The following is a 14,905-nucleotide window of genomic DNA, read 5'->3' as shown; positions in this document are numbered from 1 at the left end:
AATCAATTACCTCTAATAGAAGGTTACATTACACGTGTCAACTTGTCATTGGTGCAAATAATAAAAAAAATTTAAAAAAATAAAAAGAAAAAAAAAAACAGAACCACACAACCTCACACCAGATCCCCCAAGCTCATCCACCACCCTGCCCTCTGCCACCAGCATACTCACGCCTACACCCCGAAAACACCAGACTCCCCTAAAACCTCCCCCGCGTTGGCAACCTTCACCGCAGCACCGACTCCGCCGATCCAACATCCAACCTCCGCCGCTCGATCAAAACCCGCTTCGAGTTATCAGCCCAATTGCCTTTGTCGTCGATCGGTTAGCCATATGTGCTCCCATCCTGTCGTCCCTCCCCCTTTCTCCTTGAACCAACCACCCTCATGAGCGCACTCCCCCTTCCCCCTTGAACCACCACCCTTGTTAGCGCACTCCATGAGCATAATTTGAAGTTGTTGATGATGCTATTGGAGGCTGAAATTAATGTAATTAGGAATCGAATTGCTGATTGTAGATGGCAAATTGGTGATGAGGTGGAGATGGGTGTTGCGGCTAACAGTTTAGGTCAGTGGTGATGGTGATTGTGCGGTGTTTAATTTAAGGGTTGTGCTTTATTTTGGGCTGAGCTAATGGTTTTTGTTGTTGTTATTTGAGGTTGTAGCGTGGGTTGAATGGGGCGGCTTTCCGAGGGCAGGAAAGGTGTTCGTTTTCCGGTGGGCGGTGGGCTGGGGTTTCGGTGGACGGTGTGGCTGGTGGGGTGGCCAGCGAAGGGGGGCTTTTCTGTTTTTTTTTTTTTTTTTTTTTAATTTTTAATTTCTTTGGCTAAGCAACTCTTGACACGTGGCATTAATTAAACAAAAAAAGGAAAAATTGAAAAGAATAATCTCACATTTCGCCCATCTGCTCAAAATAATCCACCTTTTCGAATTCTTGAAATAATCTCACCTTGTAACTCCATATTCCCAAAATAAACCTTTTTACCTACAACCGTTTCAACAGGTAATTTTTTTTGTTCGAATAATAAAACAAAGGCAAAATAAAAAATAAAAAAAAAAGAAAAAGAAAAAAAATCCCCAAACACCGTAACCCAACCCTACCCCACCATTGGCACCGCCATCACCACCACCACCATCACCACCATCACCATAACCCAACCCCACTCCACCCCATCGGCGATAGCTTAACCGTACCCCTGCCCCACCAATACCGGTGAAACCCCACTTAAATTGGTTACGATTGAATTGGAGCTTGTGGCTGCGTTTTGGGGTTGAATTGAAGCTTGTGGTTGCGATTTGTACTGTAGGGCTGCGACATCACGGTGGCTGGGAGGTTGGGGTAATTGTGGAGTTAGTACAGTGGTGGTTGCTGTGGGGTATGTTGGGCGAATTTGGCGGTGGTGTGGTGGTTGATTTATGCGGCAACAACTAATTTGGAGGAGGTGCGGTGCGGTTGTTGATGTGGCTGGGCGAAGCCCGGGAGTTAAGAGGGATTGTGATTGGTGGCAATTTGGTGTGTGTGGGTTCTGTGGTGGTGGGTTGTGGTGGCATCAATTGTAGAGGAAGGAGAGAATTTGTTGTGATGGTGGTAAGGTGCGGCGGTCAATGGGTCTGACTGGTTGTGATGGTGGTGATGGGGTTTAGGATTTGTTGTGATGGTGGTAAGGGAGAGGGGGATCTGGCAGACTGGCAGGGGAAGTTAGAAGAAAAGTTTTTTTTTTTTTAAAAAAAAAAAAATTTAATTCTTTAATTTTTTTTAAAACCAATTAAAAGGCAACACATGTCAAATTACTTTTTAAAACAGGTTATCAATTCAAACAACCAGTCATTAAATGAAAGAGGTTCATTTAAGAAGATGGGTTACAAGGTGAGATTATTTCTGAAATTCGAAAAGGTGAGATTATTTCTGAAATTCGAAAAAATGGGATTATTTTGAGCACATGGGCAAAAGGTGGGATTATTCTTTTCAATTTTTCAAAAAAAAAAGAAAAGGAAATTAGCCAGTTCAACAAGTAACCGATAATTGAGATTGATAAAAGAAAGCAACCCCCAAAGTTGGGATTATTATAGAATAATCTAAAGTTGGGATAAATGAAAGAAAATGGAGCAAAGTTGGGATTAGTACAAATTTTCCTAAAGTTAACCCCCGCCAGTTTACAAATGAATAACAATTGAAGCTAGTTTCGTCTAAAATTAGGGCCTGTTCTGATTGACTGAACTGAATTAAACTGAAGTGAACTGAATATTTTATAACAAAAGAAGATTAATAATTGAATTAAACTAAACTGAAAATCAACTAAAAAGACGACTCTAAAAGTACATAATCCCAAAAAAAAAAAAAATTACAAGATTTAAATGGTGGGATAGATCACGTGACTTGCACATGTCTCTTCACGGTTTTTACCCTTGTGAAAAAAAAAAAAAAAAAAAAGCTTGAATTGCCCCAATTACTTCCCCACTGAAACGAATCAGATCCAAAAAAAAAAAAACCAACCAATTGATCCAAACATGACCAAATTACTGGAACTTTCTCGTAGGGTTCTTCCCAACTCCGCTGCGCTCCTTCACCGGAGCTCCAATCTTCTCTCCAACCATGGCTTTGCACTCGGCTCAATCAACTCAAAACCCTCGCAAAACCCTAGAAATGGCGAACAACTTCAACCATTTTCTTCATCAACGCAAATCTCTGGTTCAAACCACAGCATTTACATGAATCAATTATTCCCCAAATCGAATTCAAGCTTCAAATTAAGCAGCGGAAATTCGTTACAAGCCGATGTTCTTCGATTAAGCGAAGATGTATTCTTGGTTGATTCAGGAATTGGAACCCCTAGAATTTGTTTACAAGACGAGTTAATTGGGGTGAAGAACAAGAACAAAATCAGGTTTGAAAATCGGGTTGGATTTCTGGATTTAGCTACAAGTGAAACGCTGATTAACAAGCAGATGTTGGAGAGGTTTTTCATTGATTTGGTTGCTGGTGATTCGATTGCGAAAGAGCGGGCTACTGCGAGGTTTAACGATTTGGTGGGTGGATCAGCGGATGTGAATGCAGTTGCTGCGGGTGAACCATTGCTTGTTCTGCCGAGGCGCTACCGGCAGAAGCGAGCTTGGATGGAATTAAGCAAGAAATGGCGGTCGAATTCGCAGGTGAAAGGGTTTATTGTTGGGAAAATTAGAGGAGGTTATTCAGTTGCTATTGCTGGGTTTGTTGCATTTCTTCCGTTTCGTCATCCGAATCATATGAGAAGGTTAACTAGTGATCGTTTTACAATTGAGAGTATTAATCTCAAATCCGGGAATATTGTGGTTTTGTAATTCTACCATCAACAAGAACAGCAATCAAGAGTATTGTTCTCTTCCTCTTGTCTTGCTTAAATTTCCATCTTACTAAACTCTTTTGAATTTGTTAGACTTTTGAATTTGTTGGATTGTGTTTTGAAAATTTATAGTTTTGGTGAATAATTTGATGATAGTTTCGGAATTCAATGGCTTTTTTTTTGTATTCTGAAGCAATTTTTGCTGCTACTCTACATTTAATGAAATTGGGTTTTTGAGTACCCCTTACAAAAGTTATGACTATCCCTTGTTGGAGAAGTGATGAGTTGTTCTCCATGATTTTTGAATAGCATTGTTGCATTTTGTGTTGATAATCTTGTGTAGATAGGGTAAACTTAGAATTATGGATAGTGCCATATCTCGGTAGCTCCTCATGTAATTTACTTAATTGAGCAAGTTAGAAAAAAGGCGTTTTAGGGAGATGCTCATTATTATCAAATTCTGAAGATTGACTATACTTTCTCATCCATTGTTTTCGTTAATTGGTATTTACGGGACATTAAGCATGTATGTAACTTGTTTGCGCTATCGCAAATTTAAAATAATTCATTCTTAGCAATTAGCTGTAATGCTGAACTAGATTACACACACATACATTAACCTATGTCTTGGTATTGATTTGGGGTTTCTGAGATTGAGCTAAATCTTAAGAAAGCCTGTTGACTTATTAGTTTTATCTGTCAATATAATCTGTCAATGAATGGGAATGTTAATGGCATTGATAAACAGAGAAGGTAATATTATGGGGAGAAGTTTGTCTGCAGCAATGCTAGGTTGCTAGAGGGATTGATACTGAGCTGAAGCTGCCCCATTGATTATCAAATAACAGCAGGTTAGTGGGACTGTAGAATGCTCCAAATTTGTAAGGGTTAGAGGTACTGCTAGCCTTGTGTGTCCTAATATAGTTATTGAACTGAATAAATTCATTTTTTTGGGGTTTAGGACTTCAGGGAACAAATAACTGATGACAAAGAGCTGATGGGTGAAAGGGATTTTAAGCTCTGTTCGGTAATTTGCTCTTGGCTCTAGCACATCGTTTCTTTAATTTTCCTCAAAATGGAAGAAGACTTTTTAATGATAGCCAGGGATATGCTGTAGGGGTTGTAGCTTAAGCTGCCTCATCTATAATTAATAATAGAAAGTAATATTGGGACATTAGAATTCTCCAATTTTGTGAGGATTAGAGATGCTAGTTAGCCTTGCGTATCCTAATATAGTTATTGAACTGAATAAGTTCATTTTTTTTATGGGAGTTTAGGACATCAAGGAACAAATAACATATGAAAGAGAGCTAATGGGATAAGGGATTTTAAGCTCTGTTGCTTGGCAATAGGCTCTAGCACATTACTTTTCCTTCGTTTGCCTCAAAATGGATCAAAACTTTTAAATTTCATTTGGAGCGATATGTTATATGGTTTCGGGATCTATCCATGTCCACAAGGCTCAAATGGCTTATAAATGCCAGTTTTGAACAGTGAGTGTACATAAAATCACTTCATTGAGGCAACACAAGTATGGTAACAGAGTATGGAAAATCTGTGTAGAAGGACAAATTTTGGTTATCATAGTTGTGATATTTTTCCTACCTGCTATTGGGCCATTGGGGAAAGGGCAAGTCTTCCTTGAGCTAACTAAACTATCTAGGAAGAATGGGTTTAGGCAGGGAATCTTCATTGAAGTGATGCTAGTCTTAAAGTAGGAAGTGTTGTGCCTCGATGATATGTTCTGGTATTTTATTGTTTAAATCTCAAAGAATTTTGTTTAGTGTGGAAAATTAAGACACCTTAATCCAGCATAATTGTTCATGATATTCGTCTGAATAGAGAAGCAAATTGAGTTATATAGACTGGTTAGCTGGTTTATTCGATACTGTTTTTGGAGTGTACTGAGTATTAATGTATAAAATGTATTAATGGGATGAGTTTGGTTTTTCCTTGGTACTTGGAGAGTTCTAGGCTTTCTTAGGACTTCGTTCTTTTCAGCTTAATTTCATTTCAATTCATTTTCTAATTTCCTTCTCTCTTAAATAATACAGTTCAGTTCAGTTTAATCTACTCAAAATCCATCTTCGTAATCTCCCTCTCTCATGAGTTCAAGCTAGCTAAAATAATTTAAGTATATGGGTGCTAATCTTGTGTTGATGTGCTGATCACGGAATTTGTAGTGCTATATCTCGGTGGCCTTACTCATGACTTAGGGATTGCAGTGGGTCAGGTTAAATAGGAGACCCGCCCCATACCCGCCCCAGTGGGGCGGGGATGGAGGGAGGTTTGGCGGTTGGTGGGGCGGGGATGGGTATAAAAATTGTACCCGCCACGGGTGATGGGGCGGGTATGGATTTTAGAGTAGACCACCCTGCCCCATACCCGCCCCAAGAAGGCATCTATATAATCATTTGTGGTATCATTACTTTGAAACTCAACTAGTTTATAACACTTGCATCAAGGTTAATGCACTGTTGTTCTTGGGATTGAACTAGTTGGTAATTATCAGCATAATTTTTCAGTACATAATATAAATATGTGTAATCTAGTTGATAATTATCAATAGTCAAGGGTGGAAGTTTTTATGGATTTGAAGCTTACCACTCAATGGAGTCCCTGATTTAGTAGTCCTTTTTTACTTTGGATACTCTTCACATAAATTAGTAGTCCTTTTTTACTTTGGATACTCTTCACATAAATTAGTAGTCCTTTTTTTCTTGGTTAATTTTACTTCTTTAGTTGTACTTTTTCCTTTATTTATTTTAGTTTACATGTTTTTGATTTTGACACTATTTACATAAATTGTGTAGTTTTTTTTCCCCTTCGGTGGTAAGAAAAAAAGTCATATGAAGGTCTTGTTAATTTCGTTCTAACATTTTATTTTTCAAATATTAAAGTTTTATAATTTTTACTTGCATATACATTTGTATGTGATTATGTATACACAAACATGCCTAAATAAAATGTGTGAGCTAATAGCCTAATATAAAACGGAAAAAATACTCACATCGAACATGCTATTGAACATGGGCTGTAATTTGTTACTTTCTCCGTTCTGTTAATATTGCAACAAGGAGGAAATTACGCATCTCGAAACACCTTTTATATGCTAAATATCTATAATTGTGTAAGAGTAAAAATTATAAAAAGTTGATATTGTGAAAGTATTTTATGAGACAAATCTAACAAGATCCCACTTGACTATATTTTGCTTAACGTATAACTCATATTATATGGTCAAACAAGAGTGATGAATAGTGCAAAAAATCTATTGTTGCAATATTAATAGAACGGAGGAAGTATATTTTATCTTGTAGTTTTATAAAGAGGGTATGTTCCTCTTTCCATGTTATGTTATATATGCGTGTGTTAGGGGAGAAATGTGGGCATTGTTTAGCGTTTCACTTTATCTTTTTTTTCTTTATGGGCTTAGCTCGAGCCCAACTTAAAATTGAGGCTCGTTGTATAGCCTATTTTTACTGAACTCTAGCTGAGCCCGCCGAGCCTATCCATATTGACTATTGAGGCTTGGCCTTTAAGTTATTATGCATTTGTAGTTTTGTGCTTATTTGTTAATAATTAAATATGGTTCCCTAAAAAAAAAATTCTAATGACGGAAGTTTTCCAATTACAATCGTGAAAAATCAAAATGATTAATTTAAATAGAAATGGAGGTAGTTCTTACTAAGAATACTAACATATAGCAATTATACGATTTAAAATTTCTTAATACCCTCAAACTTTAGTTGTTAATTTAAATAGAAATGGAGGAAGTACTTACTAACCTATCAATTATACAATCTTACATTCTTAATACTAGTTAGGTGTGAAAGTTCGGTTTGCGGTGTGATTTATAGCCCTAATTGAAACCAAATCATATTAATTCGTTTTTATGAATTTTCAAACATAACGCATCATATTACTATTAAAACCAAGCCAAACCACATTTATTTAAATTCGGTTTTTCAAAAGAAAATTGTATCACATCGAAATTTTTCATCTGCTTCCTTTTTGTTCCATTTAACTGATCATTCATTCCAACATTGCCCACATTTGTTGACATTATTAGACTTAAAAAAACACAAAAATTTATTAATTTTTTGACTTTAAGTGTAGGGTAGAAATTTGTATAGGGGTAGGCTATAATTTGGATAGGCCATAATTCGGTTTGGATTTCGATTTTTGGTTATTCTAATCTTAAAACCGAAACCAAACCATATTAACTCGATTTTGGGATTCCTCAAACAGCACCGAACGATATCAGGGCCTGTTTTGATTTAATGAACTGAACTGAACTGATTAGAGATGAACTGGACTAAATTGTAATGAATAGAGCTGAAATGAATTGTTTGTAATGAATAGAGCTGAAATGAATTGTTTGGAACAAAAAAATAAAAATCGCACCACATTTCTAATACGATTTGGTTTAGTTTTAAACCGTATTAGTTTCTCCCCTAATACTAGTACCTTTAAAATTTAGTTATTTAAGTGTTGTTGATTGTTAAAGCCACCATATTATTGTGTGGGTAATTTCAAGTTTCTCTTCTTGATAAACAAGAAGCGTTTCCCATGTGGGTAAATTTGGAATTACCTTGACGGAGTGAACCTAACGTTACCCCCCTTGTTCAACTTACCCCCTTTTGCAATTCACCTCTGTCGTGAGTGTCGTCAGTAGTAAGTACTACCCAGAATGGGCAGAATCTAGTTCCCACCTCCGGCGATAAATCGTCAAAAGCGGGAGACCAATCAGAAGTGTCGATCAATAAAAAGAACGGCTAACAGTAGGAATAAGCTTCAATGGAGGAAATTGAGTTTAAAAGGAGGAATTCAAACTCGATGACATCTTCAATGGAGGAATTCAAGCTCGATGACAGCTTCAATGGAGGACGGTCACCCTTACCCTTTTGGGGTTGACCATGCCATAAATTTTACCCTTTCTTATTGGGTTTTTTGTTTGATTTTGGCGGCGAAGCCACCTATGTTTGTCGCCGATAATGGTGATTGTCCCCTGTGTAGACGAAAGAGGAAGATGATGGTGTTGGTGGGGACGAAAGAGAGAGGTGATGGTGGAGGTGTTTGTTGTCGGTGAAGGTGAAGACAAAGCTACAGTACAATGGAATGCTGCTAACGTTACCATCTGACGTCGTCTTCAGTACCCACGTGACTTGCTTCAACGGAACTCACAGTCAACATTTATTCAGCTTTAAAAACCATTTGTTTACAATTCCCTAGGCATTTTTATTACACATTTGCCACTAGAGAAACACCTCTTGTTTCTCAAGAAGAGAAACTGGGGCGCCTCCATTATTGTGTTGATAACTTTGATTGTTGAAACAACTCAACGATATCGCGATCTTTAAAACAAGTGAACAAGAAAGCCGATGATAACTAGATAATGAAGCAGTATGAACCATAAATATAACGAAGCTCGCCAGCTCGGAGCATGATTTGATACATAATCAACAAATCATTTTTCATGTATCATACAAGTATTATATATGGATTTGGAGTTTGTAATTACTTGATATGAAACAAAAGTTGCTATAACCTCCAATAGTTTAATACTGTTTGCAATATAAATAAAATTAAGTTACATGCTTGTCATTGAAAAACAAATAAGCGAACAACTTGCAAGTCACGGTATGAAATTTTTATCGTGGAGGTGGATGCACATGCATCCGGTTTTCTTTAAAAAAGGCGGAATAAACATATAGTTGTTCAGTAAAGAGCATATAGTTGTTTTGTAAAGAAAATATAGTTATTTTATAAAGAACATCATATATGGTTGTTTTGTAATGAACATATAGTTGTTTTGTAAAAAACATATAACTATTTTGTAAAAAAAAACATCCAACTTTATGTTCTTTGTATATATCTAAAGAACATCCGTAATATTAATAAAGAGCATGATAATATAATGTAATGAATATTATTTTTATTCAAAAAAAATAAAAAAAAAACAGAAAGAACATAATACGAAGCAATATTTTTTAAAGAACATCTATTTTTTCAATCTTTAAATGAATTATTTGTTCCATAATTGAAGAATTTTGGTGATATTTCCCAATCTCAATTTAGAAACTTGTATATTTCTTCATATTTAATTTCACTTGTTTGAATTTTTTAGAGAGAGGAATAAAAATCTTAGAGACATATAGAAAATTTATAGAGAAAAAGAAATTGTTCTGATAGAACTCATAGAAGATGATGGTTGTGCATTAGATCGAGTTTTGTAGTGCTTTTGATCATTGTTTTGTTAATGGAGTGATTTTTAATGAAGGTGAATATGTGGATTTGTTAATCAAAGATCGAAGGTAATTTTGAATGAAATTTTGTATTTTTTTTTCTTTAATTGTGTTACTTTAGATTTGAATTAGAATATTTTGTAATCATAAAATTCATTGTTTATTTTCCTTTTTGAAATTTGATGAATCTGGATATATGTTGAATTTGAGAATAATGTGACAAAGGTTGAAGATGATGTTCTTTATAAGATAGTGTTATGTTCATTTCTTTAATCTTTACAATTCTGTAACAGGTTCTTTTCACTTTAACTAAATGTTATTTTCATTTTAGCTAAATGTTCTTTACATCTCTATACAATGTTCTTTTTTTATTTATTATTTTTTTTTTGGAATGGATGCACCATGCTCGTGGTACATCCGTCTCCACGAACCACTAGTTGGTCACGGTATAACAAACAAGCTGCACGTTTGATTAGAAAAGAAACAATTAAACTTCACTCATATTGTGACATGTGTATAATCGTTTAATAATAATAATAATAATAATAATAATAATAATAATTATTATTATTATTATTATTATTATTATTATTTTTCAAACTACAAGATATTGTATGTCATCATTGAAACACTTTGTAGCTAAATTATTGTAGCTCGAAAATTGATGTAGTAAAGCAAGTTATAAGACATTGTAGTTTACTATTGGAGATGCTCTAAAAAGTTTACAACCCGACTAAGGGCTTGTTCTCATTGACTGAACTGAATTGAACTGAATATTTTATAAGAGAAGGAAATTAGGAACTGAACTGAACTGAACTGAACTGAGATGAACTGAACTGAGCTGAGCTGAACGGAACTGAACTAAATTTCAACGTAAGAGAACATGCCCTAAAATTAACCAAATCGAACCATTCGATTAATACCCTTCCCTTACTTCAACTTGAAAATCTAATAAGCCCATGTCAACTCATCTTGACCAAATTTGGTCTATACTTGATTTATGTCTCATTTAAGAACCAATTCAATTATAATACAAACCGATATGAACTTGAACTCGCATCCGCTCTCCTGACCAAACTCATATCCAACTAACCTGATCATAACTCTAATCTATTATGATCCGATCCTAACTGAAATCCTACAATAATAAACTAAAACTGATCTGAACTGCTGATTCTCAAAACCGACTCAATCTAACTCGCCAACCAAATTAACCCGTATCAACCCGAACCAAAATCAAACCTTAAACCCGAATCAACAGTAATTGAATTTTTAGTGGTGTCGGACAAGACATTCCACAATAAATTGTTTCACCTAGCAAGCAAAATTCAGATTTATAGGGATTTTGGGAAGATATAGATATATCATATATGTAATCTATGTATCCTGTCCCAGCACTAAGCCCAAGACAGCATAGAATGACCCAAACCCCTGACCTTTCTGTTCCCTCCACTTTATTACCCTATAACTCTCCTTTTGTCAATTGCCTTTTTAATTCTCCACTTTCCAAAACCTCCTACTTATTATTTCCAATAATTTTCACTTTAAAATCTTTGAGAAACCAAAGGAAGAATTCTACACCATTTCTAATTTTCCATAAATTAATTGCCCTTTTCATTGCATATTCTTGGGCATTAATCTGCCGCCATTAGAAGAGAAAATGAATAGAATGATTGAGAAATCAAAGGAAGAATTACAAATGCTTGAAACTAATCATCCTTATCGTTTTGATTACCTTAAAAATGAGCTTAAATCATTTATCACTCTTCTAGAATCTCAATTTCTTCCTGAACCTTTGCCTACTACTTCATCTACCACCACTCAAGGTTTGTTCTTTTTTTTTTTTTTTTTTTTTTTCGGGTTTTTGTTTCGTTCTCAATTACTCCTTTTTGTTTGGAATTAATTGTCACGTTCATATTGAAATTTGAATTTGAAATGTGACAACTAAATTACTTTTATATATTTTTTTTTCTAACTTATGGAATGTCAATAAATTCTAATTCATTATTTTATTTTGTGCGTTTTGCAGCATCAACAAGTATGAAGAGGAAAAGGGTCAGTTTGAAAAGGAGGAAGGTGGAAAATGGAGGATGGGAAAATGATTATAGTAAAATTGAATATAATAATATAAAGGTAACTAGTCATAGAGATAGAGTTGATGTTGTTCTTGAAAAGGCTCAAGCTTGTTTGTGTAAGATTCAAGAGTACAAATGTAGTATGGTGTTTGCTGAATAAAATTTCAATAATATGTAGTATGGTGTTTGTGTAAGGTTCGGATTCGATAGGACAATTATATTTACAGAGTACTCCGTACTGATTTTGAATAAAACAATTTTTTGTAACGAGTTGTATAGGGTATTATGCTCAATCTTTGTGCTACTTTGCTAGATTGTGGCCATGTTTGGTAAATGACTTTTTAATGGCTTTTTGGTTAGCTTTTGACTTTTGTCTTTTTTAGATGGTCAAACAGCAAAAAAATGTGTTTGGTAATTGACTTTTTAGTCAATGAAAAAGTAAATGTGTTTGGTAATTGACTTTTTAGTCAATGAAAAAGTTGGCTTTTAAGCCAAAATGAAAAAGCTGTTTTGAGTAGCTTTTCTGTTGCCTTTTGGTTTGTTGGCCCACAAATTATCTAATAAACAGCCAACAACCAATAATTAATTTACCAAACACATTTATAAACAGTCAGCTTAAACAACCAATTTTAAAAGCCATTGTAAACAACCAAATATTGGTCAAACAAGCCAAGTGAACCAGCCAACAGCTAACCACCAAAAGCCATTTGTCAAACAAGGCTTGTGTGTTCTTGGCTTCTTGCCCTTGTTGGGGTCATTGAGTGGTCACATCGATAACTTTTTGGGTTCTTGGGTTGACTAAGTCCTTTGATTAATCCATAAGGAAAAGAAATTGATACACATTTTACAAATGGTAGGAGCATTCCTAGACTCCGAGCATATTATAACTATTGGAGTAATAATTTAACGTTTTGGAATTTGTATGCTAAAATGCCCAATTAATGAGAAGACCGAGTAATATGCTAGTTGATGTATAGGAGTTGTGGCTGTGGCCACTTGTGGCTGCTACCAAAGAACAAGTGAGTCCTTCTAGTTTGAATTTTTTACAAGTATATACATTTTGGATGTAAAGTGACTTAACGTTAGTTTTTGTCATTTGATAGTTAGGGCTTAGGGGTACCAAGGATTAGTCATCAAAACAAGTAAATTTACCTTTGAGTGTACTACTATACACCAGAGTTTATTTAAAAATATTTGTATTTCTACTTTTATTCCTTCTGTTTTATATTAATTCACAACACTTTTCTTTTTCATCTGTTTTATATTAATTGCAATACTTTTTATTTGAAAATAATCCACCATTATTTAATAATCTCTCTCCTACTAAATCTACTTTAATAAGTGTTTCATAATTCTCTTTCTTACCAATCCCAATTACATTTCATTTTATTATTTCTCTCTCTTAACAATATTTTATATTATAAGGAGTAAAAAATTCACTTTCAGGCTCCACATTATAAAATTTCTTTAATATTATGAATACCATAGGTGTTGCGATTAATACGAAATGGATGGAATATTGATTATCTTATCTTGAATTTCGTTGCTTTTCACAATATGAAAAAAAAAATTATAAGACCATCTCCATTAGCGAGACTCGACTTAGAGTATTGAAATACAAAATAAGGGCCTGTTCTCATAGACTGAAATCAGCTGAAATGAATATTTTATAAGAGAAGGAAATTAGGAGTTGAACTGAACTGAGCTGAGCTGAGCTGAACTGAACTGAAAATAAACTTATGAGGACTGGCCCTAAGTTGTTTTTTTTACCTCCAATGGTGATGTCCAATCCACTTCTCAATTTAGCAACTTCTGTGAAGTTTTTTTTTTTTTTTTTTTTTTTTTTTTTTTTTCCAATGGTGAGACTCTCTAAAGTATACTAATGTCAATTTTAATTTATGGTCCACCAAATTCATAATACTCCTCTATCCCATAATATAGTTTCTGTTTTCCTATGCAGATCTAAAATGTTGTTCCTGTTTCTATTTTTGGATAGTGTGTAAATTTCATTATACCCATAATTTTTTTAACACTATTCCTTGTACTTCCTAATTTACCCTTGAATGTTGCACATATTTTATACTACCTCTATTAACGGTTATTTGCAACAAATGGGATATGCGTGGACTCCTAGGCAAAATTTTTAAGGAGTGTTTAAGTGAGAATAATTGATAGAAGGGCATGTGATTAGTTCATTAAAAGGGAGGGAAAGGGGGACCCGTATTTTTATAAGGTGGAGAGAGAAACTGAATTTTTTGGTAGTTTGCAATCTTCCCACCAAAAATTTCATCCACTTTTCGTACTTTTCATTTTTTCACATCTAATTTTTCCCTCCACTTGAAATTTTCATTCAAGAGAGACTATATAAACCTGCAGACAACATTTTCAGTTCAAAATATTCTTACAAACCAAAAGTCATCTCCTTAACCAAATTACACCATGTTTTCATGACAAAAGCAAACACTAAGCTACTCCTCTAAAATTAACTAATGCTAGGTTAGTAGCAGCATCCTTCATCTTCTAAGGTAAGTCTGGCTCCGCTTGAGCACTTAAAAAAAAACCCCCCCACTTTATCACCAATCTTCAGCTCTGTAAGCAACAACAAATCAGAATTTTACAAAATATCAGAATTATTTGATGATGGTTTTTTTTTTAGCTTAGATCAATTGATAAATGACGAAGCTAATATGGAAGACATTGAGTCAAGCAGCAATAAATAAACTAATGAGAATACTCAAAATTAGATTCATGAAGAAACACCACAGCAGGGCAAAGGCAGGAAGCAACTTACTGTCATGCAAAAAAGAGAGCTTGTAGATGCTATACTACACAAGTTAGATGGGGAGGATTTGCCAAGGGGGTTTTATCACAACAAGCAAGAAAGTTTAATGTTCACAGATCAACCACACAAAGGCTTTTCAAAGAAATAAAAAGACAAATGGCTGAAGGGAATGTGATAGATGTCAGATCCAAGAAGCTGGGCAAAACTGGACCAAAACCAACTGAGTATACAGATGAGTTTCTACAATCAGTCCCTTTGTACAAAAGGACAACTGAAAGAAGCTATTGAGCTGCTCTCAAAATCTCACATGTTACCATTCATAAGTTAAAGAAAAAAGGTAGGCTGAGAACACATACAGCTACCAATCATCCATCTCTTACATCCAACCACAAAATAGCAAGACTCAAATGGGTTTTAAATCATCTACTGCCTGCTGAACAGAATGCTGACCCAAAGATTGATAATATGCAACAACACATTC

General features: G+C 34.8%; 2 protein-coding genes across 2 annotated transcripts; both read left to right on the top strand.

Moving 5' to 3' along the window:
* Positions 1–2,235: 2,235 nt before the first annotated feature.
* LOC110708230 (ribosomal protein S1, mitochondrial-like) lies at positions 2,236–3,582 on the top strand. The gene has a single exon (XM_021886317.1). It carries the CDS (start codon positions 2,508–2,510, stop codon positions 3,315–3,317), a length of 810 nt encoding a protein of 269 aa, XP_021742009.1. The 5' UTR covers positions 2,236–2,507; the 3' UTR covers positions 3,318–3,582.
* Positions 3,583–10,986: 7,404 nt separating this feature from the next.
* On the top strand, positions 10,987–12,115 carry LOC110708830. Its single transcript, XM_021887054.1, has 2 exons — positions 10,987–11,393; positions 11,597–12,115. Exons 1-2 carry the CDS (start codon positions 11,228–11,230, stop codon positions 11,800–11,802), a joined length of 372 nt encoding a protein of 123 aa, XP_021742746.1. The 5' UTR covers positions 10,987–11,227; the 3' UTR covers positions 11,803–12,115.
* Positions 12,116–14,905: the final 2,790 nt, after the last annotated feature.

Source organism: Chenopodium quinoa, unplaced genomic scaffold (assembly GCF_001683475.1).
Source record: "Chenopodium quinoa cultivar QQ74 unplaced genomic scaffold, ASM168347v1, whole genome shotgun sequence".
In the NCBI taxonomy this organism is placed as follows: domain Eukaryota; kingdom Viridiplantae; phylum Streptophyta; class Magnoliopsida; order Caryophyllales; family Amaranthaceae; genus Chenopodium; species Chenopodium quinoa.
This window is presented reverse-complemented; position numbering and strand designations above follow the sequence as displayed.

What these genes read in the sequence shown, in the direction of transcription:
- LOC110708230 (XM_021886317.1), top strand. Translation starts at nt 2,508, where the DNA reads ATGACCAAATTACTGGAACTTTCTCGTAGGGTTCTTCCCAACTCCGCT.
- LOC110708830 (XM_021887054.1), top strand. Translation starts at nt 11,228, where the DNA reads ATGAATAGAATGATTGAGAAATCAAAGGAAGAATTACAAATGCTTGAA. An exon ending in TTCATCTACCACCACTCAAG is followed by an intron (nt 11,394 to 11,596) that starts GTTTGTTCTTTT and finishes TGCGTTTTGCAG; the next exon opens with CATCAACAAGTATGAAGAGG.